We start from the raw sequence: 26,782 nt of genomic DNA, 5'->3' as shown, positions 1-26,782 counted from the left end.
TGGATTAAGGCCCACCCAAATCCAGATTACAGCTACAAAGACCCCATTTCTAAATTAAGATCATACACACAGATACCAGGGGTTAGAACTTGAACATATCTTTAGAGGAGACACAATTCAACCCAAAACAGCATTTATTTCTATTAAAAAAAAAAAAAAAAGTTTGATTTCCATGTGTCTTGTTTCCAAAATGTGCTGCAGCACAAAAACCATGCTGCTGCAACTCCATGTATCCAAGTTCAAGTTTGACCTGAATAGGTGTTTGAAGTTTTGAAAAGGCTTCCCAAAATTCTAAGGTGGAGCCTGAGTTTCATCACATATGTAACCAACAGAATTGGACGAAGCAATCTTTTAAGGTAGCTACCAGCTCCTGATTGAAAAATTGGAAAGCAAAAGCCAAAAATGTGACTAGCATAGTCTTCAGACATGTAATGATCTCAATGCCTTTTTTAGTTCCTATCAGGATTGAATCCATTATGTGGAGGCACCAAAATGAGTATCATGACTAACTCTGTACGCATGAGTATACACTCTAACATGTCTGATACAATTCCAGTGTTTTGTCAACTAGCAGAATTTACATTTTGTTACAGCTCAATATCCAAAACCCTGAAGAAACATGTACCATGTTTCTAACGGTTGAGGTGTACTAACCAGAGCCAGATTAAGACCTTCATACAAAAGAGACTATGGGCCCAACCCGTAAGTAGCTCCAAATAGCATCAACACTAAACCATAAAATAAACACAATGAAGTACAAAATTGTAATTTTTCCCATACTTTATCTCAAGTTATCCCATTTTAAAACGTTTGTGTGCTTGCACTTTGCTAGTGCCACGGCGTGGTCAACGTGCTCCTGGGTGGGGATTCCACCTCCAGCTTCACCACCTCCCAAGCTATGAGACTATACACAGGAGGTTCCAGAAGGAGAAAATGGCCAGCCACAGGCCATCCTTCTCTTCCTCACACCACCGTCCATCTGATTCAGTGACCGTGTCCCTGGATGCAGGCTTCAGTATACTTCAGGCCACGGGCAACTCAGCTGCTAGTCTGGAAACAAGGAAGCCAGGACTGAATGTAACTGAGGGACACACTGATCCAAGGATGCCAGCACCAAGACGCGTGAATTTTGCTTATAACTTCGCATCTTAATTTAACATAGCTCAATAAGCTGTGTTTGGATAATCTCACTGCACACTTCCATATTTCACTTGGGACAGGGGGCAGCAACAGGCCTCCACTGTTAAGAGGAAGAAACCAGCAACAGCCATGGTCTTCCTCCCCTCTCTCCCTGCATCTCCCACTCTTCCAAACATGATGGTGTAGCCAGAGTAAGGACTTGTCAGATGGTCCCCCAAAAGTTATTTTTACAATGACAGTGCGAGTGATATATCTGAATGGATTTTATGAATCAGAAAACTTACACAAGACCAAGGCTCATAGCATGTTATACAGACCACCACCACCGAAGGGACTTTTCCAGCTCTTTTATTCCTTTAACGTCTTAACAAAAGATTCCCCAAAATTTAAAAAAACTTTTGAAAAATATACAGTTTCATATTATTTACATAACGTGGGTACAGGTTCCAGTAACATACAAACATTGCTATGTTAGAAACAGTGGAAGGCATGATGTAACTCACTGCCTCCTGGATGGTGCAGGCTAATGGACATGCTTTCACATTTCAACCACCTCTGTCACTTGTTATCCTGATACATAAACTATTAGGCACCTGAGAGGCTGGAAGACTACTGAACATGGACTTCAATACCTTCTATTTTGATCCTATAATTTTCAAAACTTACTGCATTTTAAGTCTCTTTACAAGTTTACTTCATCCATAACTAAGCTACCTTTATTGTCATTATCCTAAATGATCAAATATTAACCACGCAAACTATTAATGTATACACAGTTCTAAAAATCAAACATAAAACTGTGTAGCCAAGTTGTGTAGGATAGATACGTAAATCCAGGAAATTCCCTAGTGCTTTGTAAGCAATCTAAATTCTGTTAAACAGAAGTGGCAACTCTTCAGTTTCCATGCTCTGGACTATGTTTTTAAAAAATGTATTAAAAAGTGACTGACAATAATTGGAATAATTGGTACCTTATAAATTAATCAAGAAACCTAAGATAAAAAATTCTAAATTATAGTTTTATTTGTATTTAAAAATACATTGGAAATTCTGCATATGCCCATGATCAAGCTGATTTTCAATGCACATTACTTAAATTCTGACGACATGGTTTGTTCTGACAAGTCCTTTTTCAAGCTGAACACCCAAATATGGAAAGTCCTGTGGGTCTCCACCGGCCCTGCCACCAATGATGCATATTGCTTCCTTGCTAATGATGCTGGATGACTTTCATCTGCCCTTTATCACCTGAACAGTTTTTCGACCATAATGATAGTAACTGTAAGCGGATGCAGCTGTGGTGAATGCTGTAAAACACCTTTTATGGAAGAAAGAAAGAAAGTTTAATTGTCAAGTCTAAACAACAGTAACCATGAGAATCACAGAGAATACATTTAATAGTTCTTTAAAAAGCAAACGGGCTATGGGTGGAATTCTTTTAGCTACAACAATCTAAAGCTACTGCTTACAAGATTTCATTTGAACTAGTAATGTCAAACAGAGTTAATCTAGTTAATGAGCCTGAAAAGAAATAATACTAGCAACTGTCACTTTTACCCAGCCGTTACTCTAGCTGTCTTATGCTATTGTTTTATTTTCACAACCTTATCTTACAGAGGAGCAAACGCAGCGCCAGAGAACTTTGCTCAGGGCCACAGAACACTGTGGGAGCCTGGCATGGTTTTATCTCTAGAGCCCATGTGCTCTGTCCACTGCTGCATGCTTGCTTAGAATATTAGGCTTTTATTCCCTGCAGAATTCTTTTTTCTTTTAGTATTTATTTATTTTGAGAGAGAGAGTGTGAGTAGGGGAGATCTCAGCAGAGAGAGGGAGAGAGAATCCCAAGCAGGCTCTGCTGACAGCATGGATGTGGGTCTCAAACCCATGAACTCTGTGTGAGATCATGATGTGAGATCATGATCTAAGTTGAAATTAAGAGTCGGACACTCAACCTACTACACCACCCAGGAGCCCCTTCCTGCAGAATTCTAGGGTCATTTTAAATAATTCCAGCTTTTTTTTTTTTAAACAATTTTTCCTTAAGTGAACAGCCAAATTAACCAGATTCTCTTTGAAGTTACTGAGTGATGCTCATGGCTTGCTGAGTGCTTATGCCCTAACGGGTGCACCTGTGCATGTCTGCTTCCAGTAGCCAAGAGCGAGATCACTGAGACTCTATTTTTGTTTCATCCCAAAGCTGTCTGTGCTAGCTTGGTAATCTAAATTCACACCTAACCAATGAAACATACATGTAAGAAGAGGTGCTATTTCTGAGAACTAAGTTGGATGCCTTGGAAATACTTTATAACAAAGTGAGTTGCTAAAAACTACTGTCAAAGGAGGCAATATGATTGTTGAAAGGTCAGAAAAAATGGTAAAAATCTAGAAAGTTTCTGTACTTAGACTGCTTTGTAAAAGTCTTAGGAAGCAGCATAGAGCCTGCTTGGGATTCTCTCTCTCTCTGCTCCTCCCCGACTCATGTGTGCTCTCTCCCTCTCTCAAAATAAATAAACTAAAAAAAAAAAAAAAAAAATGTTCAAAGAAGCAGCAAGTAAAAATCAGGTTATATTAGGAATGTAGTTTATTCACAGAGGAAAACTCCCACAGATGGAACAATACTCAAAGAAAAGGCATTGGTCCTATATCAGAAGATGTAGGATGAATCAGAATAAATGTACACTTATATTTTAGAAAATAAAATGTTTAGCATGTGTATCATTTTTATGCTTCTTTAGCTTAGCTGACTGGTTAACCATTCTCTGGCTCAGACTGCATCAGGAAAGGTTTTAAAGTGTACTACAATACAGTGCTTCAGTATCATCGTGGCACATCTGGACTCTGAACATTTGAATTTGACATATTTTCAAGGTGATACGTTAAGGCTCTAAGTAAGGACAATAAAATAAAAATCAAACTCCTTTCTCCAAGTTTCCCTCCCACTACGTCCCTATGCCACTAGGCTGGATGCACTTTCCCCTACCTGCTCTCCTACTCCTGACTCTGCTCAGGTCAGTCCTTCACCTCAATGGCCTACCCCCCAACCCACCCACACCCATCTCTCCCTGTATAAACCCACTAGACCTCTTGCTCAAACGCCACTTGCTGCCTGAAGCTTTCCCTCTTCTGCCTACCTGGAACCAAGTATCTTTCCCTCCTCCAAAATCCCAATACTTACTTTATCTATATGTCTCAACCCTTTTAACTTGCATGAAAACTGTAATTTCTACATCCCATGCTTGATAGTAAATTTAAGAATAGTATCAATTATACAATAAAATACCGCCCACAGCTTCACCTAGCTGGTGCTCAATAAACACAATAAGAACCGAGTAATTCTAAGACTACCATAATAAGCCAATTTGCTGACATTTGAAGACAGTAATTCTAAATTTAGCTTACCACAGTATCTGAAGATAAATGCTGTCAGCGTAATTGAAAACTGGAGCTGCCAAAGAAGCTGCCACCAAGATTAACTGGACTGCTGTGTTTACCTAAAAAAAAGGAGTCATAAATGAACAATGCCAACCAGATCCTGTTTCAAGCTCAAAAGACAAAGGCACAGCCCATCACGCTGTAACATGACATACCCTCAGCATGCTTGATGTTGTAATATCCTTGCCAAAGAAGCTGGCATGCATACAAAAGGGTGAACTTCACTAACCAGCTCCTCTGTCTGAACAGCTGCCCTTGACAGTGAGGATAAGGGCATCTGTCAGAAAATACTACTACCTTGAATTTCCATGGCAATTCAATAATGTTGCAAAGTTTTTTGCCTTTTTCAGTTGTCTGTTAAAATAGCCCTGTGAATGTGGAAATAATAAAGCTACCTCTTCACAAAAAATGTAATGAGCTGAGTGACTAGCCTGCAGTCACGGCAGGTTACAGAACAAACCTAGAACCCAGATTCTCCAGCACTTCATTTGGTGCCCAGACAGCAAACCCTATGAGGTCAGAAAACTGAAATGCACTCATCTCCATAAGAGAGGCCCTGGAAGAAATGAGTAGGTTTCCCTACATTACAAGACAGCAGGGAAGAGATAAGGAAGAAAACAGAACCAAAAATGCACTGGAGACTGCCTCCTCATCCTGAGAAGCATGCTGGGAAGTGTGTCAAGTATGAAGCACTGGGAAACATGCACAGAAGCATCTCTGTTCTAGAGTACAATCTGCAACCAAAAGACAAGGACTCCACTTCATCTTAAAAAATAAATAGTGAGGGGAGCCTGGGTAAGCTTCCAACCTTGGCTCAAGTCATGATCTCACAGTTCATGAACTGGAGCCCCACACTGGGCGCTCTGCATCAGCGAGGAGACCGCTTCAGATCCTCTGTCTCCCTCTCCCTCTGTCCCTCCCATGCTCATGTGCACATGCTTTCTCTCCCTCTCTCTCTCGCTCTCTCAAAAATAAACATTAAACAAAAATAAAAATAAATAATAAAATTGTCTGGAGAACTTCTTGCACCTCTTTAAGTCACTCTCTAAACAGTGCTACACTCAAACTGCTGTACTTAATACAAATATAAGTCATTTAAATCCAAAAACAAAAAAAAACCCCACACCCTCAGTGTAGATAAAAGTCAACCCCAGGGAGTTTTAGGTATAAAAGTATTTAACCCCTCTGTCCCAAAGATGATCTGTGTCCCTAACCTAGGGACAAGGCAAAAGAATAAAGTTATCAAGGCTACTAGAAAAACAAACATGCCGTGAGAGGCATTAATAGTGCGCTCTCTGTATGCAAAGATTGGCACAGTTGCTGTCAGGAAAAACAGATGGACAATTAAGAGGAGCAGTGGTTTATCAGTACTGAAAACTTGTTCCTATCTTTTCCATGGAATAATCAATCTTGAAAATGAAGGGCCCAATTTTATGGTGTTTCCACCACAGAAAGGTGGGTAATAAAACCAGAAAGGAACCTCCATTATATTTTTGTATCTCAATCAAGCTGTGATTACATTTCCACCTCCTCCTCCTTCCCTAAACGGTGGCCCTAATACCTCATTCAGAAACTTAGATGCTCAGACCACCAATAGAAAATACAACGCATATACTAAAGACCCAAAAAGCTAGAAAGAAAAAAAGAACTGGGTTAATGACCCCACTCTCTATCCCATGCAGTCAGGGCATTTAAATTTGTCTCATTGTCAGCTGCTCCAGACTGAGGTTTATACTCATTTTAATAACCATTCACAGGGGAGTCACTTAAAAGGACATGTGTATCTCTTACCTTGCTGATGAAAGTTGGTTTTAACCTAGCAGTGGCATAGCAAGGATTGAAATACTTAGAAAGTGTTCGCTGGCAGAGGACAAAAAGATAAAGTTTATTGAATTTATCATTCAAGTTTAAAACATTTTGGTATTATATGTAGGTAACAGTTACTGAGTATTTACCACATGCCTGGTTCTATGTTAGGCAAGCCCTTTACCTGCATCTTCTTTTATTACCCTAAATGAGCAGTGTCTATATTCCTTTTAAGTCATACACAGGTTACTGAAAACAGATTTTTTTTTTAATTTATAGATTACTCAATCCCTATAAAACTCTAACATAGTACCTATCATAAAGTCTACTTGACTACATCCTTTTTCTACATAAACTCAATAAATCTCCCTTATGGTATTTTCTCTCATAGACTAAAAAATAAAATTAATAAAATACTGCTATTTTCACTGCACTGAGAATCAAAAGATGAGGTTATTATGCAATCCCTATGTGCTCAAACATCGTAGAACAATGAATATGCAAACAAACCATTACACTGTGATTTTAAAAACTAGATCTAGACAATCCATAGTAGAGGCTAAATCAGACAGCAAAAGGGGCTTGGTTATACAAAAACTCCTAACAGTTTGCTGCTAGGGACAGGGCTAGCTGGTCTGGGTTTTATGTGCTATCAACTAAAAATGTTTTGACTTATAAACTTATAACTGTAAATCCAAGACAGTTAACATATAGTGCAGTACTGGTTTCAGTATAGAATTTAGTGATTCATCACTTACATATAACACCAAGTGCCCATCCCAACAAGTGCCCTCCTTAATGCCCATCACCCATTTAGCCCATCCCCCCACCTATCACCCCTCCAGCAACCCTCAGTTTGTTCTCTGTATTTAACAGTCTCTTATGGTTTGCCTCCCTCTGTTTTTATTTTTTCTTTCCTTCCCCTATGTTCATTTGTTTCTTAAATCCCACATATGAGTGAAATAATATATTTGTCTTTCTCTGACTTATTTTGCTTAGCATAATACACTCTAGTTCCATCCACATTGTCTCAAACAGCAAGATTTCATTCTTTTTGATTAGCGAGTAATATTCCATTGTACATATATACCACATTTTTATCCATTCATCAGTCGATGAACATTTGGGCTCTTTCCATAATTTGGTTATGAAACATGCACTTTTAAAATTGGTCATTCACATGTTCACTGAACAACTACCATATTAGGTGATTCAAATAGCAAGATAACAGTTGTGTGTGTTTTTAAAATATTCTTGGTAAATGGATCAAAAACTAATGGCCATAAATTACTCCCATAAAGTGAAACTCTGGATTCAATACAGTGGGGTTTTTTTCTTTTCTTTTTTTTTTTTTTTTTTTTTGCCTTAAGTTGTAAGTAATAGTAAAAGAATTTTTTTTTAAACAAACTCACCGGTGTTGGAAGAGTTCGATATCTGACATAAAAAACAGCAGCAATCAACATTACATCTCTTGAAATTATCATATAAGTAAGTGGAACTGAAAATGAAGTACAAAAAATAATTCTGATTGGGATTTTGAAAATTACTGATATTACACTTACTCTAAAGCCTCATTCAACCTTAATATAAACTGGTGTTTCACATACATAAAAATGTTATAATAAATACTTATTGATGGTTTAGGGACCTTGTAGTGAACCAGTAATTTTTATGTTCTTCTTTAACCTATCTCAAGCCAAGTGAAGAACAGACTATGGCTTTTAAAAGTCTACGTCTGCTTTTCAGAATGTTGATCCTCTTGCCTCTTTTCCTTCTTGCATATGTTTTTAAGCTGTAGCTATTAAGTGTCAGCTCTACTCAGTCCCCACAATCTCCTTTGTTACTTCTCAGCTTTGTGAATTTGGAAAAATAATCACCATGATCACTATACTTACGTGGAATGAATGGGACGGTGAAGACTGGAAAGGTTACTGGAAGACTTTATTATGGTGACTCAGATGCTCTGATGGCTTCTGCATTCTGGACTGTTTTATAAGCAGTAAAATTTGCTATATGTACCACTTATGGAGAAGCCAAATATTTTAATTCGTGTCTGGCCAGTTCCTACCCCTGCAATTGCTATTTTTTTCTCCTGCCCATTCATTCAATAAATTCTTATTTAACCTGTTAATAGTTTTCTCATTATTCTTAAGGTTCTATAGCATGGCCCCAGAGCAAGAGCCAGCAAAATATTTTAGACTGATACCCAAAGAACTCTCTTGCTGAATAACAATGGGAGGGCGGAGGTCTTATTTCACTTCACATCCTCTGTGCTGCAGGAAGTCTTAGCCAAGAACATATACTGCTTTTATTAGAAAAAAAAATTTTTTTAAGAGAAAAGGGGCAGAACACCTGGGTGTCTCAGTCGGTTCAGGCTCAGGTCATGATCTCATGTTCAAGCCCCGCATCAGATTCAGTGCTGACAGTTGGGAGCCTGCTTGGGATATTTTCTTCCTTTTCTTTTCTTTCTTTTCTTTTCTTTTCTTTTCTTTTCTTTTCTTTTCTTTTCTTTCTTTCTTTCTTTCTTTCTTTCTTTCTTTCTTTCTTTTCTTTCTTTCTTTCTTTCTTTCTCTCTCTCTCTCTCTCTCTCTCTCTCTCTCTCTCTCTCTCTTTCTTTCTCTCTCCACCCCTCCCAAGCACACTCTCTCTCAATATAAATAAACTTTATTTAAAAAACGATAAAAAAAAAAAGAGAGCGAAAAGTGGTGCCTGGGTAGCTCAGATGGTTAAGCCTTAAACTCTTGATTTTGGCTCAGGTCATGATCTCACAGTCCTGAGATGGAGCCCTGCATCGGGCTCTACACTGGGTGTGGAGCCTGCTGGAGATTCTCTCTCCCTCGCCCTCTGTCCCTGCCCTGCTTGCACATGCGTATACATGCAAGCACTCTCACTCTAAAAATAAATAAATAAAATTGTTTTAAGAAGAGAAAAAAATCCTGACACTCAGTTAAATTGTTTCAAACTAAAATAACAGGGTCACGAATATCCCTTCCATTATACTTTCGAACAGTTTTTCTACGAATTACTTTTGAGATCATGTTTATTTATGGTCCTCTCCAGTTCTGCCATTCTATTGGTTTTGCAACTTGAACAAAATCTAACTACAGATTTAACATTTAAATCTCTGTTGGTTATAGTTATGATGTATGGGTAGATCCTTGGCCTAGTCCTTGATGACAAGACTATTTCAAAGAAAAAATGATCATGGTACTTGGAGCACACAGAAGACACAGCTGTAGGAGTCAAATAACAGAAGAAGCCAGTCACGATTTTAGGAGAATTTTCGTGTTTGTAAAACAAACTTTTCAACAGCAGTCATTAGCTGACAGAACCCATCAGATTTTAAGATGCAACAAGCTCATGCAAATTACATATAGTAAACGTCCTAAACACAACTTTAGAAGAGAGTAAACACCTGTTACTGTGTCATCATAGAGGAAAAAGGAATATTATCAATCCTAAATAAGAAGCTTCTACAAAAAAGATGAGGCAATTTAATATACTGCAAAGACGCGCATTCTTGTTCTAACTATTAACCACCAAAACTACCATTTATTGAGCATCTGGCACTGTTTGAAGCAATTCATACATATTGTCATCTAATCTACATATCAACTCCACAAAATAGGGACCATCATTGTCCCCTTTTTACCAATAAGGAAAACAAGCCTCAGGCAGATTATATAATCTGGCCAAGGTCACCAGTTAGTAAGTAGTACAGTCAGGAACGGAACCTAGGTCTACAGGATTCACAGCCTATGCTGAGGTCAGTGTATTCAGCTCCAACCCAGCAGTGTGAGTTGCAATTAGCATCTCTGGTCTCAGCTTACCATCTGTAACAGCCTGGAGGAAAGGACTGTTAACAAAAATCAAGTGCTCTCTAAACTGACTGCCCACCACAGTATCACCCTGGGAGGGTTTCATAAAAGCGCAGATGAAAGCTCCCTGGGGGATTTTCACATATGGCCAGGCTGGAACCCTACCGCAGCACCGGGTGATCTCTAAGGCCTCTTATACACTGACAGCATATATACAGGCTCTTACTTTGGTTCTTTGGGCAATTCTATCCAGGTCCCTGGCTTTTGTATCTTCTAACTGCTCCTCTTTTCTCTCCAGCCTTCCCTTCCCTCTTATTCCAAGGCTAAAGCAGCTTCCACTTTGCCTATCAGAATATGATAGTGTGTTAGTGGGGGTAGAAATGTGTAAAAATGTGTCAGGTATTGTTCCAAGGTTTCCTCCTTACTTGCTAACCCTGTCTGAAACATAGGTGAATGTCTGCAACAAAGACGTACATCATTGGCAAGTTTTATTAGCATTCAAGGGAAATTAATAAAACAAAGTCACTTTTACATATTACAAGTGGTACTATCAATATCATAGGTTACTGCATTGAAAACAATAAAATTTAATTTAGCAGAATAATTATTCCAGAAATGGACTTAAACCAGCAATAACAATTTGCTATACAGTAAACCAGTAATAATATAACGAAAAGAATGGAAATCACTATTTAGTAAATGTGGCAGAATACATACACAGTAGAAATTAACTTAGACTCACATCCCAGACTGTTATAAATGTAATAAATCAAGTAAGTTTTTTTCATCCTTATCTCCCCTCCCATAGAAAGAGCAAGAAAAGTGGAATTACCCTAGCTGAGGAAGGAAGCACATTTTTTACTCTCGGCAAAACAAAGCTATTCAAACCAAGGTGGATGGAACTTTTACAAAAATGCAGGCAGTATAAAAATAACAAAATGCTAAGACAACATATATACATTTCTCCCCCTAAAACCCTTCTAAAATGACAGTGAAGGAATGAAAAGACATAAAGTCACAAAGAGAATGGGAAGAGGAAACAAATTTCCCCATTCTGTTTGTTAGTAAGAACTACTTTAATTCCAACTGACTAAGGACATCATAAAAAGCCCAACAAATCCCAAGCAAGATAAATAAAAAAGACACTCATAACCAGATATATTACTGTGGAAAACCCCAAAGGCAAAGAGAAAATCTTAAAAACAGCCAGAGTAAAAAAGTTAACTTCAAAAAAGAAATGGATTAGCAGTTGATTTCTTATATACCAATAATGGAAATGAAAAGATAACTGAACAATATGTTAAATACGATGAAATGGCTACCAACCTAGACTTCTACACTCAATAAAAATATCCTTCAAGAACAAAGGCAAAATCAGAGAAAGACAAACACTGCCCAGTATCACTTATATGTGGAATCTAAAAAACTGAAATAAAATAAAAGTTGAACTCATAGGAATAGCAAGTAAAAAAGTAGTTGCCAGAGGCTGGAGGATGGGAGAGAAATAGGAAGAAACTGATAAAAGGCTGCAAACTTCCAGTTTTAAGATGAATATGGTCCAGGGATCTGATGTAGAATATGGTAACTAGAGTTGATTACACTGTATTAGTATTGTATTAACTGAAATCTGCCAGGCGAGTAGAACTTAAATGTTCTTATACATACAAAAGAATAAAGGCAAAATAAAAATATTTTCAGAGAAACTAAAGACAAGAATGTACCACCAGTTGAGTTGTATTAAAAGAATTTCCAAAGATACACTTTAGACAAAAGGAAAATGATCCCAGATGGAAGGTGTGACATACACCAAAAATATAAGCCAGAAAAAAGTAAATATGAAGATACATCTAAATGAATACTGTATAAACAATATCATGTGGGTTTAAGAAGTATATAAAATCAAAGTATGGCAACAATAATCTAAGTTGAAAAAGGAATAAATGGAGGTAAAGCATTCTCAAGCCCTGCCAGTGCCCAGAGTGCATATTTGTTAACAGTGAACTTTGATAAGGATGCATAATATAATTTTGAGAATAACTCAATGAAAACAGAGTGTAACACTTCCAAACTGGCACACAGGGAAAACAAGTATAATGTAAAAGATATATACAAATATAGAAAAGCACATATGAGCCAAATAGAACACATAAAATAAAGACTGCTACACAAATATTAGTAATCACAATAAATGTTAATGGATTAAATGTTCCAGTTGAAACACAAAATAGTGTTAGACTGGATAAAATAGAGAAAAACCCATCTATGTATATGCTACTTATAGGAAATATCTAAAATATAAAGATATGGAGAAGTTGAAAGTCAAAGATTTATCTATCAGGCAAACACTGACCAAAAGTAAGCTAGTGGAGGTATAATATTCAACAAAATACACTTTAAGGCAATAATCATTATTGAAGATATGGAGGGTGACTTCATAATAAAACATTCAATTTACCAAGAAGACACAAAAATCTAATTCACATACACTTAACAGGACTCCAAAAGGCACAAAGCAAAAATAGGAACTACAAAGAAAAATCATGGAAAACTTGACACAAAGTAGAAAAACTAACCTACTCTCTCAGTAACTGAGAAACAAGCAGATCAAACAGAAAAAAAGAAGTCAGTAAAGATTTAAACATCAGGATTTAAAATCTGACCAACTGGATGTATATAGAACATCACTACAGAACATCACCAACTAACTACAGAATACCCATTCGTTTGTTTTTGTTTGTTTTTAAATGTTTATTCACTTTGAGAGAGAGAGAGAGGGAAAGAGGCAGGGAGGGAGAGAGGGGAGAGAGAGAAAGAGAGAGAGAGAGAATCCCAAGCAGGCTCTGCACCATCAGCACGGAGCCTGACATGGGGCTGGATCTCAGAAAGCGAGAGATCATGACCCAAGCTGAAATCGAGAGTCAGACGCTTAACCAGCTGAGGCACCGGGGTGCCCCAGAATACACATTCATTTGAAGCACACATAAAATTTTTATAAAATTTGAATACTGGGCTAAAGTGCTACTAAAATCCGAGCATGTTCTCTGGATACAAAATAATTATGCTTGAAATTAATAATAAAAAGATACCTAGAAAACCCCACAAATTATGAAATACATTTCTAATAGCCCTATAAGCCAAAGAAAAAAATTAAAATGGAAATAGATTATTTTGAACTCAATAATGGCAAAAATACTCATATCAACAGATGAAATGCAGTGAAAGTGATACTTAAAAGACAAAATGTATAGCCCACCCTAAATGTGAACTTTAGAAAAGCTAAAAAGCAATGAGTTAAATATTCATTTACAGCTGTGCTGTTCAATACAATAGCCACAAGCACTTGAAATGTGGCCAGTCTGAATGACAGGTGCTATAAATGAAAACTACATGCTGGCTTTTAAGAGCATAATATGAAAAAAACTCACTGATTTTTTTACTGATTACACATTGAAATGACAATATTTTTCATCCAGTAGGTTAAACATTATTAAAATTATTTTCACTTATTCCCTTTTGTTTTTAATATAGTTACTAGAAAGTTTTAAATTTCATATATGGCTCCCATTTTACTTCTACTAAACAGAACTGATCTAAAGAATTTAGAGAAAGAACAGCAAAGGAAACCTGGAGAAATAAATGAAAGAGCAAGATTTAGGGGTGTCTGAGTGGCTCAGTCAATTAAGTGACCAACCCTTGATTTCAGCTCAGGTCATGAGTTCACATTTCATGGGATCAAGCCCTATGTTGGGCTCTGCACTGACAGCGCAGAGTCTGCTTGGGATTCTCTCTCTCCCTCTCCCTCTGCCTCTCTCTCACTTGTGCTCTCTCTCTCAAAATAAATAAATGTTTTTTAAAAAGCAAGATTTAATGGAGTAAGCCTATCAGACAAAACCCATAATTGGTTCTTTGAAAAGATTCATAAAACTGACACACCTCTGTTAAGACGATTCAAGGGAAAAAAGAGACAAAGAACTAATAATCAGAATGAAAAGGGGGGCATCACTACATACCCTACAGACATCAAAGTTAATGTGGATACCAAATAGTTAACGGTAAATCTTTATAAATGGAGCTGTAATGGACAAGTTCTTAGAAAAACACCATAACTTACCAAACAGACAAAAGATGAACCAGAAAATCTGAATTATCCTATAACCAAAAAAAAATGAATCACCTATTTGAAAACTCTTTCCTAAAAAAAACTCCAGTCCTCAATTCAGTAAGTTCTACCAAACATTTAAAGAGGGAATGTTGCAAACTCACACAAACATCTCCCAAGATGGGGAAAAAAAGTAGACTTCCTAACTCTTATTATGAGATTAACATAAATTTGATACTAAAACCTAACAAGGATATTCAGAGAAAAAAATTCCAAGTCAACTTCGTGAGCATGGATATGAAATCCTCAACAAAATATTAGAAACCAAATTTAGCGATATTTTCATAATATATCATGACCGTGTTAGATGTATAGCAGGAATTTCAGGTTGGTTTGACATTAGAAAATCAAAAATATAATTCATCACATATTAACAGCTTAAAAGGAAAATAAACACAAGTTTCATAATACATGAAGAAAAAGAATTTTATAAAATTCAAAACCCAATTGTAATAAAAACTATCAGCAAACTCCCAAGAGAAGTGAACTTCCATAACCTGAAAAAAGGAGATCTATCTACATAACCGTATAGGAAATACCTTATTTAATAGCAAAATGTTGAGGAGCGCCTGGGTGGCTCAGTAGGTTGAGCGTCAGACTCCGGCTCACATCATGATCTCACATTTTGTGGGTTCAAGCCCCACATGAGGCTCTGTGCTGACAGCTCAGAACCTGGAGCCCACTTCGGATTCTGTGTCTCCCTCTCTTTCTACCCCTCCTCCACTCACTCTCTCTCTCAAAAATAACAATTAAAAAAAAAGAGAAAATGAAATAGTAAAAGCTACCATTTAGAAAACATCAAAAATTACCCAGCAACTTGGAATAAATTTAATAAAAAATTGTTTATTACCTCTCTGAAGAAAACTAACATACTGACATTATAAAAAGACCTAAGTAGAGCAGATATATCATGCTTGTGAACTGGAAGATCAATATCGTAAAAATATCAATTCTTTCAAATAGATCTAGAAACTCAATGAAATCCCAATTAAAATTCCAACAGGTTTTTCTTGGGAGCTGGAAAAGCTGATTCTAAAATTTACACATGAGGAACACCAGCCTGGCTCAGTTGGTGGAGCATCAGGCTGTTGATCTCAGGGTCATGAGTTCAAGCCCCGTGTTGGGTTTAGAGATTGCTTAAATAAATTAACTTTAAAAATATATATTTAGGGGCGCCTGGGTGGCTCAGTTGGTTAATCGACTTCAGCTCAGGTCATGATCTCACAGTTTGTGAGTTCGAGCCCTGCCTGCATTAGGCTCTGTGCTCACAGCTTAGAGCCTGGAGCCTGCTACAGATTCTTCATCTTCCTTTCTCTCTCTCCCTCCCCTGCTCGCGGGTGCGCGCGCTAAACAAACATTGGGGAGCCTGGGTGGCTCAGTCCATTAAACGTCCAACTTCAGCTCAGGTTATGATCTGAATCAGAGCCCGCATTGGGCTCTGAGCTGACAGCTCAGAGCTGGAGGCTGCTTCGGATTCTGTGACTCCCTCTCTCTCTCTGCCCCTCCCCTGCTCATGCTCTGTCTCTGTCTCTCAAGAAATGAATAAACATTTAAAAAAAATTATAAAAAAATAAACATAAAAACAAATTAAAAAATAAAAATATTAAAAAAATAAAATTTACACACAAAATGGAAAGGGGTTAAGAATATCAAAGGACTTGTTCTATTATTTAGTAAAGCAATAATAATTAAGAATGGTACTGGTGCAAAAATAGACAAATGAGTGGGGAATAACCAGACAACCCAGAAATGGACTCATGTATATATGACAGTACGATGAGTCTGGAAAGTAGACTTTTCAATAAAAAGTGCTGGGATAACTGGGTAACCACAGAAATAGCTAGAAAATTAATTTTTAGGAGAGAATTTTTTTCTAAAACATCAACTAGAAAAAATGTGAATTAAAAAAAAATTCCTAAAAACTTTCCAGTACAAAACATAATCACATATCAAGAAAAAGGTATCAGAATGGCATGAGATATCTCAATAGCATGATGGAATTTGGAAATCCACAGAACAGGATTCTTCAAAATTGAGTGAAAATAATCTGCAATTGAAAATTATGCTCAATTCAAATCTCAATCAAGTATGGAGGGCAGAATAAAGATATCTTAGAAATCTGTATAATAAAGACACTGTGAACCTCTAAAATGCTGGCTGCCACACTGCATCCTTGCACAAGAAACAACTAGAGGCTGCACTCCACCCAAAGGAAGATCTCAACAAGGAAGCCATAGGAGCTTGGAAAAACAGACCCACACAGAAGAGAAACAACAGAAATTCCCAGAATAATAGAAGAGAAGTCTCAGCTTGCAAAGCAACCTACACCAATTATTTAGGTAAAGGTCACAGCAACATTATCTATAATTACTAAAACCTGGATACAAATTCTATGTTCAAAAGTGAAATATCTGGTCAACCTCCATAAAATAATACAACAAAATACAAAATAACTCTAAAAACTCGGAGTCATGAAAGTATGCACACACATGCACACACAAGATCATTTGGATTTTAAACAGTGTCAACAGAATGCTCCTTAGGTTCCTTTCCTCCCCCCATACTGTATTAGAATGAGAGTACCCCTACCCCTTCAACACCCCCCAACCATATGCATACCAAAAATCTGACTTTCAAAGAAACACATAAATATAAACATTAATCCGATTTATTTTTAATTTGTTATGGGAATTTAAAAGCCTAAAAGTAAAAGCCTCTATATTGAGGAAACTATACTAGACTGAAACACCATTACACTTCTTCCTATCAAATGTCAATAACATGCTATTTATTGAAGGACCATGTGGCAGCGCTTTCTTTATTCTCAGATTCTAACACTTGGAAATTAACAGTTTCATCTGACCCAAGGGAGAAAAACTAAGAAATAATAGCTTAAGTAGAAAATGAACAACAGAAAAGCGCATGCAAAATACAAAGCAAAAGATTATACAATTCTGTTAGAAAGAGTATTCAGATATGAACAAACTATATATGATTTGAAACTCCCTAACAGTGTCTAAGTAATACTAATGTGAAGTTTTATAGACATCCTCAGGATTTCAAAGCTCTCGTTTTTTATGATCAAATTGCACTTAATATATAATAGACTTCTGAAAACTTTAAATTGCTTTCAAAAAACTAGGCAATAAGGGTATAAAATATTATTTCAAAAAATTCTAGACTGGTATGAACTGGCACTGTGAAATAATATTTGCTTAAATTTAACTTTCAACAATCTAAGAAAACAACAGATTCTACTAATATAACGAGGACATAAATTCTAAAGTAAAATAACAGCCTGACAAGCAAAGCAATTCAATAATTTAAAATTAGGGAAATAGTTTAAAGTTGAAAAATATACTTTTGGAACAAAAATTATCTATCTCTCAATCAAGAGAAATCCTAAACTGACTAATGTCAATCTTCCCTATGCTATTTAAAAGTACTCATGATGGCGTTCTTACCTGGAATAAGATCTGCATAGGTCAAGCTAACATATAAGATACTGATAAGTATTTTATCAGCAAGTGGATCAAGAGCACTTCCCAAAGCTGATTTTTGATTGGCCCAGTTTCGAGCAATAAATCCATCCAACTGAAAATAGAAGTTTTTTTTAATAAATGTCAGGATCCGTACAGAGCAGATACCTTGAAAGTTAATAGATACCAGAAAACAACTGTATTTTCATAAAAAGTTAATAAAACCTCTTCTGTTTCTTACCCCCAAACCTTCTCATTCTTTCACTAGTATATATTCAGCTTCCAAATTACCAACTGGTCTGAAAATAACTTCACTTTTCTACAGTACTTTTCTTTCTCAAGGCCTTCAGGTATTTCTTATATTTTCATAAGGCCCTTTTGCGGATTGAACTCAGACGCAAATTTAAAGATGTAAAGAACCCAAATAAAACTCACAGAAAGCATGGCTGACAGAACAAGGACTAGGAGCCCCTCCCCTTTGAAAGCCTTGGGCTATTTCACTACAGCCAAAATAGCTGCTTTTGCTTGCAAGGCCAGACCTGTGACTCTCACTCCTACCTACTTTTCTATGATATGATCCAACATTCTTTTCACTGTTACCATTGTTCTTTTTTTATTGTTTCGTGCAACTGTTAGTTCCAGGTCTGACTGTATGTGAATAAAAAACTCAATCCTCTGTACCTGGCCTACATAAAAATTTTGACATGCAAATTACTTATTAACTATTCTTGGGGCGCCTGGGTGGCTCAGTTGGTTGAACGGCCGACTTCGGCTCAGGTCATGATCTCGCGGTCCGTGAGTTCGAGCCCCACGTCGGGCTCTGTGCTGACAGCTCAGAGCCTGGAGCCTGTTTCAGATTCTGTGTCTCCCTCTTTCTCTGACCCTCCCCTGTTCATGCTCTGTCTCTCTCTGTCTCAAAAATAAATAAACGTTAAAAAAAAAATTTTTTTTAAAAATTACTTATTAACTATTCCTGAAGGCAAATTGCATTTTAAAGCAGAGGGTGTACATGGTTATCAATGGGCCAAATCGGGCCTGGGAGGACTTTTGTTCAACCTGCCCAGCATTTTTAAAAATGTAAATTCGTTGCCAACATTTAAATATTCAAAAATTAACCACAAAAATCCAGACCTCAAGTTTCACTTGACAAATGGGAAGATCTCATCACCCTGGGGTCACAATATGAATCGAAACCAAGTATCTATCATCTATTCCCATTAAGTAAGGGAGGTTATTTTCTGGCTTTCCAAGTCCCTACTTGGCTTTCACTCATTTAACTTCAAGCTTCAACAAATGTTTGGATTTTCTAGTCCTATTTCCAAGGGAAAAGATCAAATTAACTTAGACATAATTTAACATGGTACATTTTAAAGGATAAATAAGTTCTGTCTATCTCAAGTATTCCAGTGAGTTAGAGACAGAAGTACAGGACAATGGTTAAGAACTTGCTCTGTGGCAGAACATAACTGGTTCAAATCCTGGTTCAGCCATTTATTACCTATGTGACCTTGGGGAAGTTATTTGGCATAAGTTTCCCCTTCCATATCTGCAAAACCTACCTCAAAGGGTTGATGGTCTTCAGCACATAACGGGGATGAATACTTGTTTAGTACTTGGCAAATCCTCAAAAAAAGCAGTTACTAGCTATTACTACACTAACCAAAATAACCTACTTTTTTTTCTTAAGTATACTACAAGTAACAATGTCTAACAGAAAGTACCTAGAACTGGGTACTGGGGCCTTGGAAGATTCAGGTTTCAGTTCAGTTTCTGATCTTGAGGAACTTAATCTCCCACTTTTCCACCACCATTCCATCTGGCCCTCCCCGTTCCTCCACCCACATTAGATTCCAAGGTCATCAACATCACCACTCCTTTGCAAACATCTGTTAACTCCCTTACTTCACTCTTCACCCTGCTTACACACAATTATCCATTTACTCCAGGCCTGCACCTAAGCAGCTGACCATTGCTCAAGAATACATAAATGGGCTAACTGGTCTCACTTCAAATTCAGGACCACAAATCTCCCATGGACATGCAGTACTGCCTGGAAATCCCATACCTGGCTGCGTTTACCTTCTCTTTTCATACTGTTGTTCTCACCTCAAGCCTAGTCTTCCTTCACTCCACTCATGTTCTTATCTATACTTTCCTTGAAAAATAGAAACAGGTTGTTAACACTCCCTTATATTCCCACCTGCAAATCCACCACTTACCTGCATCCATTCACATTCTCTCTGCCTTCCCTGATTCCTGATCCTAGGCCCTCTCCCCTTCTGTGATTTGCCTTTCTTCTCCTCCATCTCTCCTGCATCATCAGTCTCCTTTTTACCTGGTCATTTAATTAACCAGTTAATTAACAACAAAAATTTCCCCAGTATATATAGCTTTAAAAACTACCTTCCCTTGACCCTACACTTCCCGGTACCCGTTCAAAGCAAAACTTCCTCAAATCAAGGTCTCTGTCATTACACCTCACATGTGTTGCCAACCCATTCAGTCCCCATTCCTTTAGAGATGGTGGTCAGAAAGGTCACCAACGTATTCTACATTTTTAGCGTACTTGACCTCAATGCAATTGAAGTACTTTCTTCACTTAACTTCTGGGACATCTGATGGCCTAATTTTCTTCCTTGCTCACCAGCTGTTCTTTCTCAGTGTCCTTTCCTGGCTCCTTTTTCATTACTCTACTCACTGCTCATTTCTCTGATCCTATCTCTTCTTTAACCCAGTCATTTAATTTCACCCAGACTTGATCATCCATATGCTGACAACTCTCAAATTTACCTCCAACCATGACTTCTTCCAACTCTAAACTACTATATTCAACTACCCAATTGATACCTCTATGTCAACAAGCATAGATATTCAACAGACATTCTTGGTATTTTTCTACCCTGTCCTACCCTGAGTGCTTCCCATCACAAAAATTATTACCTTCATGCATCAGTTGTTGAAAAGAAAACAAAACAAAAAAGTAACAGCCTATCACACATATTTCTCACTGCACATATGCAATCCATCGACATCAACTCTATCTTCAAAACATATCCCAAACCCATTGACTTCTCTCCAAACTCCCACCCCAGGCCAAGCCACTGCCACTCCCCCAGGTAACTGTAAGTCTCCTAACCAGCCTCTCTTGCTTCCACTCTCACCTTCCTACAACCTATTACCCATATACAATATCAATCAGGCCTTGCCATCCCCATTTAAACCCTGCATGGCTCCAGCCATCTGCCCAGTGGCCAACCTAGATATCAAAACCTCCACAGAGTAAATGTGAAATATGGTGCCAGATAACTCAGGTTTTCACATACACTCTCATATATATTTAGAAATATGGGAAATGAGGCCTGAGTTCAGTGAATATTGCAATCACATGTGGCAGCTAAAAAAAAAAGGTACAAGGAGGGGTGCTTGGATGGCTCAGTCAGTTAAGCTTCTGACTTCCGCTCAGGTCATGATCTCATGGTTCTTGAGTTTGAGCCCCACATCAGGCTCTGTGCTGACAGCTCAGAGCCTGGAGCTTGCTCTGGATTCAGTTTCTCTCTCTCTCTGCCTCTCCCCGGCTTGCACTGCCTGTCTCTCTCTCTCAAAAATAAATAAACATTAATTATAAACATTAAAAAAAATTGTTTTTTAAAGGTACAAGTTAAAGAAGAGCAAATTGAGTAACTAAAAAAGATCTCATCTGTTACATTAAAAAAAAAAAAGAAAATACAACCCCATTACCAATATAATGGCCTTTGACAGACTTGGAGTGTGTCTGAGTAAAGGCCTTCAGACTTCAGAGGCAAAAGCAGGGATCAAAAAAAAAAAAAAAAAACATTGTGAGAATGGGGAGAAATAGTGACAAACAGGAGCTAAATTCTGGAAAAATAGAAGTAGGAACCATTTTGAGAGAATTTTTGATGCATATTTGGAAATGCTACATAACAATGCAAATGTTCTCCTTTGTTTACCCTATAAAATCTTCTATCTTAATTCTTCTATGTTGCTCACCAATGCCAACGGGCAGGTGGAATTTTGTTTCTGTGAACCTCAAAGGGAATAGTTGACACTACAGATACTATATAACTGTTATTTATAGAAAATTAGTTTCTCTTCATTCTCACTAAGTAAGTATCAAGGAATGCTTTTCAAACATAAGTCCATTTGAAGAGGCACCAAATCATTATTGACTGTCTAGGTGCTCACATGGATCTCAGATCAGCCTTGTACAAGAATATACTCTATTTCTACAGGCTAACTTTGCTCTGATTTTAAATTTTCCCTCCATCTTTTCACCACTTCCCTCAACTAGGTTTTTGTAGGACATAGTTTTAAAAGCCATTTCAAATCCATTATGCAACAAGGTGGGTGATAAATACAAGTAACATCATACACGCAGCTGGCTGGTCAGTCCACAAAAGCCTATTTCATACATATGTTGCCCTCTCTTATAAAATGTTTGCCAAGTTCTAATTTGAAATAACCTGAAAAAATGCTTCCCTCTACCAAAGCTGAAACAGTGTGTCAAGTAGCTCTTTTCTCACTTGTCCACTAGGGGAGTGGAAGAAGGAAGGATGCCTAATGCCTGCACCAAGGCAGATCTTCTGCTGGGTGGTCAGATGGGTGCAGAGCAGGGAACAGGGAACAGAAACCAAATGTGTGTGGGTGCCTATGGCTTGCTCCCAGCATAAACCTGAATAGAGCTCTGACCTCTACAAGTGTCCTGGCCACAACAACTGACCCACTGTCTCTCTCTCCACCAGTAAAACCAACTATTGTTGCAGATCAGGTATCACAATAAATAGAAAAATAGTCTCACAACTTCTTTCCTTTATTTCTATCCCTAAAGCAAATACTTGGCTCCTTGGGAATTTCTAAGGGTTTTTCTTTTCCAAAGAAGTGAAAAACCAAGAACAAAAAGCACCCCCTCCTACACCTCCCAACAACTTTCACTTCCTTCCTTAGATCATTTAAAAAATAAGAGTCCCACACAAATGCTAAAGCCAAGTCGTTATACCAAGTACTAGGTCAAATTCATCTTGAGGATTTCCTTCCAGGGAGAAGCAGACTTAAGGCTGTGATATTTCAGTGTAGCAGAGACCCTGATACTTGAAAGGGAAGCAAAACAGAAAAAGTGCATTTACAACTTACCAAATCAGTTAGCCCAGCTAGAGCAAAAACTCCTAGTGCAATATTAAAATCCTCTTCAATAATCAAATAGCCCAAAACTGGGGCCAAGCCAATTCTCGTCATTGACAACATATTTGGGATTGTCCATGGGTTTTCATACTGAAACGTAAAGACAACAAAATTTAAATTAAATGCTATGAACTCATACTTTAAGTATATTAGAAAAATATATATACACCAACTTAGGAGTCAGAAGCTACATAAACTTTAAATTTAGTATTTTGAGCTTTAAAATCCAATCTATTATTTACAGACCATAGCTCTAAAACTGTCTGGAATACAGAAGATGGAGATATATCACGTAACCCACAGACTAAAGTGTCTGCTATACAGAGCATATATATATATATATATATATATATATATATATATACACACACACACACACACTACCTAAAGAGAGAAAAAAAACCAAACATATATCATCTACCATACAGGTCAAGACTTCATGATTTGAAGTCAAACCTTACAACACTCTGCTTTTAAAACTGTAACTTCAGGGGCGCCTGGGTGGCTCAGTCAGTTGAGCGGCCAACTTCGGCTCAGGTCGTGATCTCGTGGTCCGTGAGTTCGAGCCCCGCGTCGGACTCTGTGCTGACAGCTCAGAGCCTGGAGCCTGTTTCAGATTCTGTGTCTCCCTCTCTCTGACCCACCCCCTCTCACATTGTTTCTCTCTCTCAAAAATAAACATTAAAAAAAATTTTTTTTTTAAATTGTAACTTCAAGAAGGTCTTATATTTCAAGTAGACAGTCCAAATAGAGTGTTAGGGGGAAAAAAAGCACCAAATGATCAACCCCAGGCATTTTTTGGTTTAAAACACTAATTGCAAATAACCTCCCTCACTCCTCTGCAAATACCCATCAAAAGAAGGCTAACTGCTATGGTGTATGGACATATGAGTGAAGAAGAAAAAAATTTAATTCCATAATCTCATCCCTAAATGGATAACTGCTGGAAGAAAATGAAGCTAGGAATAGCAATTGAGATCCTTAGGAAATACAGAAAAAATCTGCAAATCTGTTCAAAATAGTCATGAAAATGAAATGTTAAGATTCCCACTTAGAATCTGAGTGTTTTAGGATTCCTTGAAACTTCACTTAAAGGCAAGGTGTTTGCAGTTGGCACTAACAAAAGGGCTCTTTGGCAGCTACTCTGAAGAACATTCCTTCCTTGCCAAACAAAACGTTTCATGAGAATATTTCAACTTTAAAAAGCCCCAGCCTAGTGAAGCTAAGATAATCTGCCCAACAGGATACAGAAATAATACCAGGAAAATGTCTCCCTAAAGCCTGGATTTTTTTTCCCCCACTGGTGAAGGTTGCCAATTCTACCCCATGGGACTGTCTCCTAACAAGACTAACCCTACTCTTAATCAGTAACCAAATAACCTGAACCTTAATTTCGATTTTTTTAAAAAGTGATAGTTTCCATTTCTTTCTTTTTTTTTTAACTTTTTAAATGTTTATTTGAGAGGGAGACAGAAAGCATGAGCCGGAGAGGGGCAGAGAGGGAGACAGAATCCGAAGCAGGCTCCAGGCTCTGAGCTGTCAACACAAAGCCAGACATGGGGCTCTAACTCACAAACTGCGAGATCATGACCTGAGCTGAACGCTCAACCGACTGAGCCGCGCAGGCACCCCTACAGTTTCCATTTCTAAAGAAATCTTTTAAAATTCCAGGAACGGTCCTGTAAGAAAAGGCAGTTTTCTAAAGATACTAAATTTGTGTTTATAAACAGAAACTGGCAACACATGTTCACCTTAGTTTGAAGAGACAGTGGGGTTGTTTTGGGGTCAGATGGCAGAATACTGCCATTGAAAACTACAGAAAAACGTCAAATTCTCTAAGAAACAATTGCCAACCAAGAAGCAGTATAAACCTCCACTACTCAAGGACCTTTTACTGAAGGTGGGCCATATTATGTAATGAAATGGGAACATTCTTGGAACATATTCCAAATTCAAGTTCAAAGGCCAGAGTGTTTCAGAGTCCAGAGAACAAAAGATAAGCCTGTTCACCATAATGTGGTACAGAATAAGTCAAATACTGATCTAATGTTACAGCAACTCAGAAAAAAAAAAAAAAAACATAGTTCATGACTGAAAAAAAGGAATCACGAGGCAAAAGGTCAGAATAGAGCCCCAAATATACATAAGGCAAATATCCATAATGTCAGAATAAATGACCAGAAATATCCATAGGGCAAAATTAAAAACGAAGCTGCAAATAGCCAGATTATTTCATTTGGAGAATTAATCAACAGAACTGTAATGTTGTTGGAACAGTGAAGAGTTCTTTTTAGCTCCACATAAAATATTTTAAAGTACCTCATTAATTTCTAATCATTACATTTGTAAAACTTTATAAATTGAATTAAGAGAGCTAATCTCAGATTACCCAACCAGATAACCTGTGGCATACTCGACCACTACTGCCGTTCTTGGGAAGGACTTCAGCCACGATACGGCAACCTCAAAGCATCCAGCATTCAAACTCCGACATGCTTTAGCTATTAGTGGAGTTGAGACCCCTGCCAGGATGTGGCCACCTCAACCCATGCTGTACAACTGACAAAAGCAGTACAAGGGCCCACTGAAGACATAACAATTGAAGATGTAATAATTGCATGAGTCTTGCTAACATGACATCAAAAGCTCTCCCACATTCATGATCTGGTGTCTTCTGCTTGGGCAATTATTTCAACAGGTAAGTGGAACGATATTTCGTTCCGTTACCTCAAGAAGAGACTTTAATCTTTTTCTATAATAAGAAATTAAAGGGTCTTTTAATTACAACTTAATTATCCTTCATCTTATAATACTTAAGGTTACCAAAGGTCAAATGATAGTGAACCAAACCTGCACAAGCAAAACAGGCTGACATACTTTTCTAAAGATTTCTACTGACTTGCCCTAAACATTAGGGAAAGGCTTCGGAGAATTAAAAATAGACTTAATGAGACAAGTGAAGGCTATTTTTACCAACGCAATATCCAGAGGCCGGTCCCGCTAAAGGTGCGGACAGAAAGGCAAGTAGGGAAGGAGGGATTCTAACTTGACCGCCGAGACTGACGGTGGACTCGTCTGGCACCCGTGAAATTCCTCCCAACTGAATAATGACCTGCCCATAACTTCTCTTCGGGAAACGGTTCCCAGGTTCTGGATCGGAAATGTCCGACTTGGGCCGGCCAGGGCACGTTATTCGCGTCCAGGTCCGAGCCCCGAGAGGGCCGGCGACGACGACCCAGTGCTGCCGCCCTCCGCCGCCTCCTCGATACGTACCAGGCTGGCGGCGCTCGCCGGGCCCCAGCGGCCGGCCCGGGCCTCGGCGGCGGCACCCCCTCCAGCCGCGGGCCCGGGGGCCGCCTTCCCTGCGCCCGAGCAGTGGCCTCGCGGGCCGGTCCCAGGCAACCTCAGGCCGAGAGCGGCCGGGCGCAGCCACCAACGCTCCACCAGGCAGCCTAGGCAGCCGGGCACGGAGCGTAACAGGGACCCACGGGCGCGCCCCTTGCCCGGCCGCGCCCCCGGCGCCCATGCGGCGCTGCGAAGGGCCCCCCATGAGCCGCGAGCCACGCGAGAAGCCAGCATGACCCTGCGGCCGCGCCGTGGGGACACAGGCGGCGAGAGCTCAACAGCCTGGGGCACTGGCAAGCCGCCTCTCCATGGAGTTCCCGCAACGTCGGAGAAGCTCAGCAGCCTCCATAGCAGTTTTCAAAACCCAGCACGCTCCGCTTATACAGGTGGCCAGGAGCCGCCAAGGA

The 26,782-nt window shown here is 38.4% G+C and overlaps 1 protein-coding gene across 3 annotated transcripts; it reads right to left on the bottom strand.

Moving 5' to 3' along the window:
• Nucleotides 1-1,472: 1,472 nt before the first annotated feature.
• Nucleotides 1,473-26,782, bottom strand: CRLS1 (cardiolipin synthase 1). 3 transcript variants are annotated; one of them, XM_043602858.1, is made up of 7 exons: nt 26,304-26,782; nt 22,983-23,120; nt 17,820-17,949; nt 7,791-7,876; nt 6,364-6,432; nt 4,540-4,631; nt 1,473-2,458 (listed from the first exon to the last, which is right to left on the bottom strand). In XM_043602858.1, the coding sequence occupies exons 1-7, from the start codon at nt 26,607-26,609 to the stop codon at nt 2,371-2,373; spliced, it is 909 nt and encodes a 302-aa protein (XP_043458793.1). In that variant the 5' UTR covers nt 26,610-26,782; the 3' UTR covers nt 1,473-2,370. The 3 variants fall into 3 exon arrangements, with proteins under 3 accessions (XP_043458793.1, XP_043458794.1, XP_043458795.1); XM_043602859.1 differs by lacking the exon at nt 26,304-26,782 and adding an exon at nt 25,433-25,567; XM_043602860.1 differs by lacking the exon at nt 26,304-26,782 and adding an exon at nt 25,444-25,566.

Source organism: Prionailurus bengalensis, chromosome A3, assembly GCF_016509475.1.
Source record: "Prionailurus bengalensis isolate Pbe53 chromosome A3, Fcat_Pben_1.1_paternal_pri, whole genome shotgun sequence".
NCBI lineage: Eukaryota > Metazoa > Chordata > Mammalia > Carnivora > Felidae > Prionailurus > Prionailurus bengalensis.
Note: the sequence above shows the minus strand (reverse complement) of the source record. Positions and strands in the feature narration are given on the sequence as shown.

Coding starts and splice junctions, on each gene's coding strand:
- CRLS1 (XM_043602858.1), bottom strand. CDS start 26,609: ATGCTGGCTTCTCGCGTGGCTCGCGGCTCATGGGGGGCCCTTCGCAGC. Junction 17,950..22,982: donor TAGCTGGGCTAACTGATTTG/GTAAGTTGTAAA, acceptor TTCTATTTTCAG/TTGGATGGATTTATTGCTCG. Junction 7,877..17,819: donor CTATGCAGATCTTATTCCAG/GTAAGAACGCCA, acceptor CTTCATTTTCAG/TTCCACTTACTTATATGATA.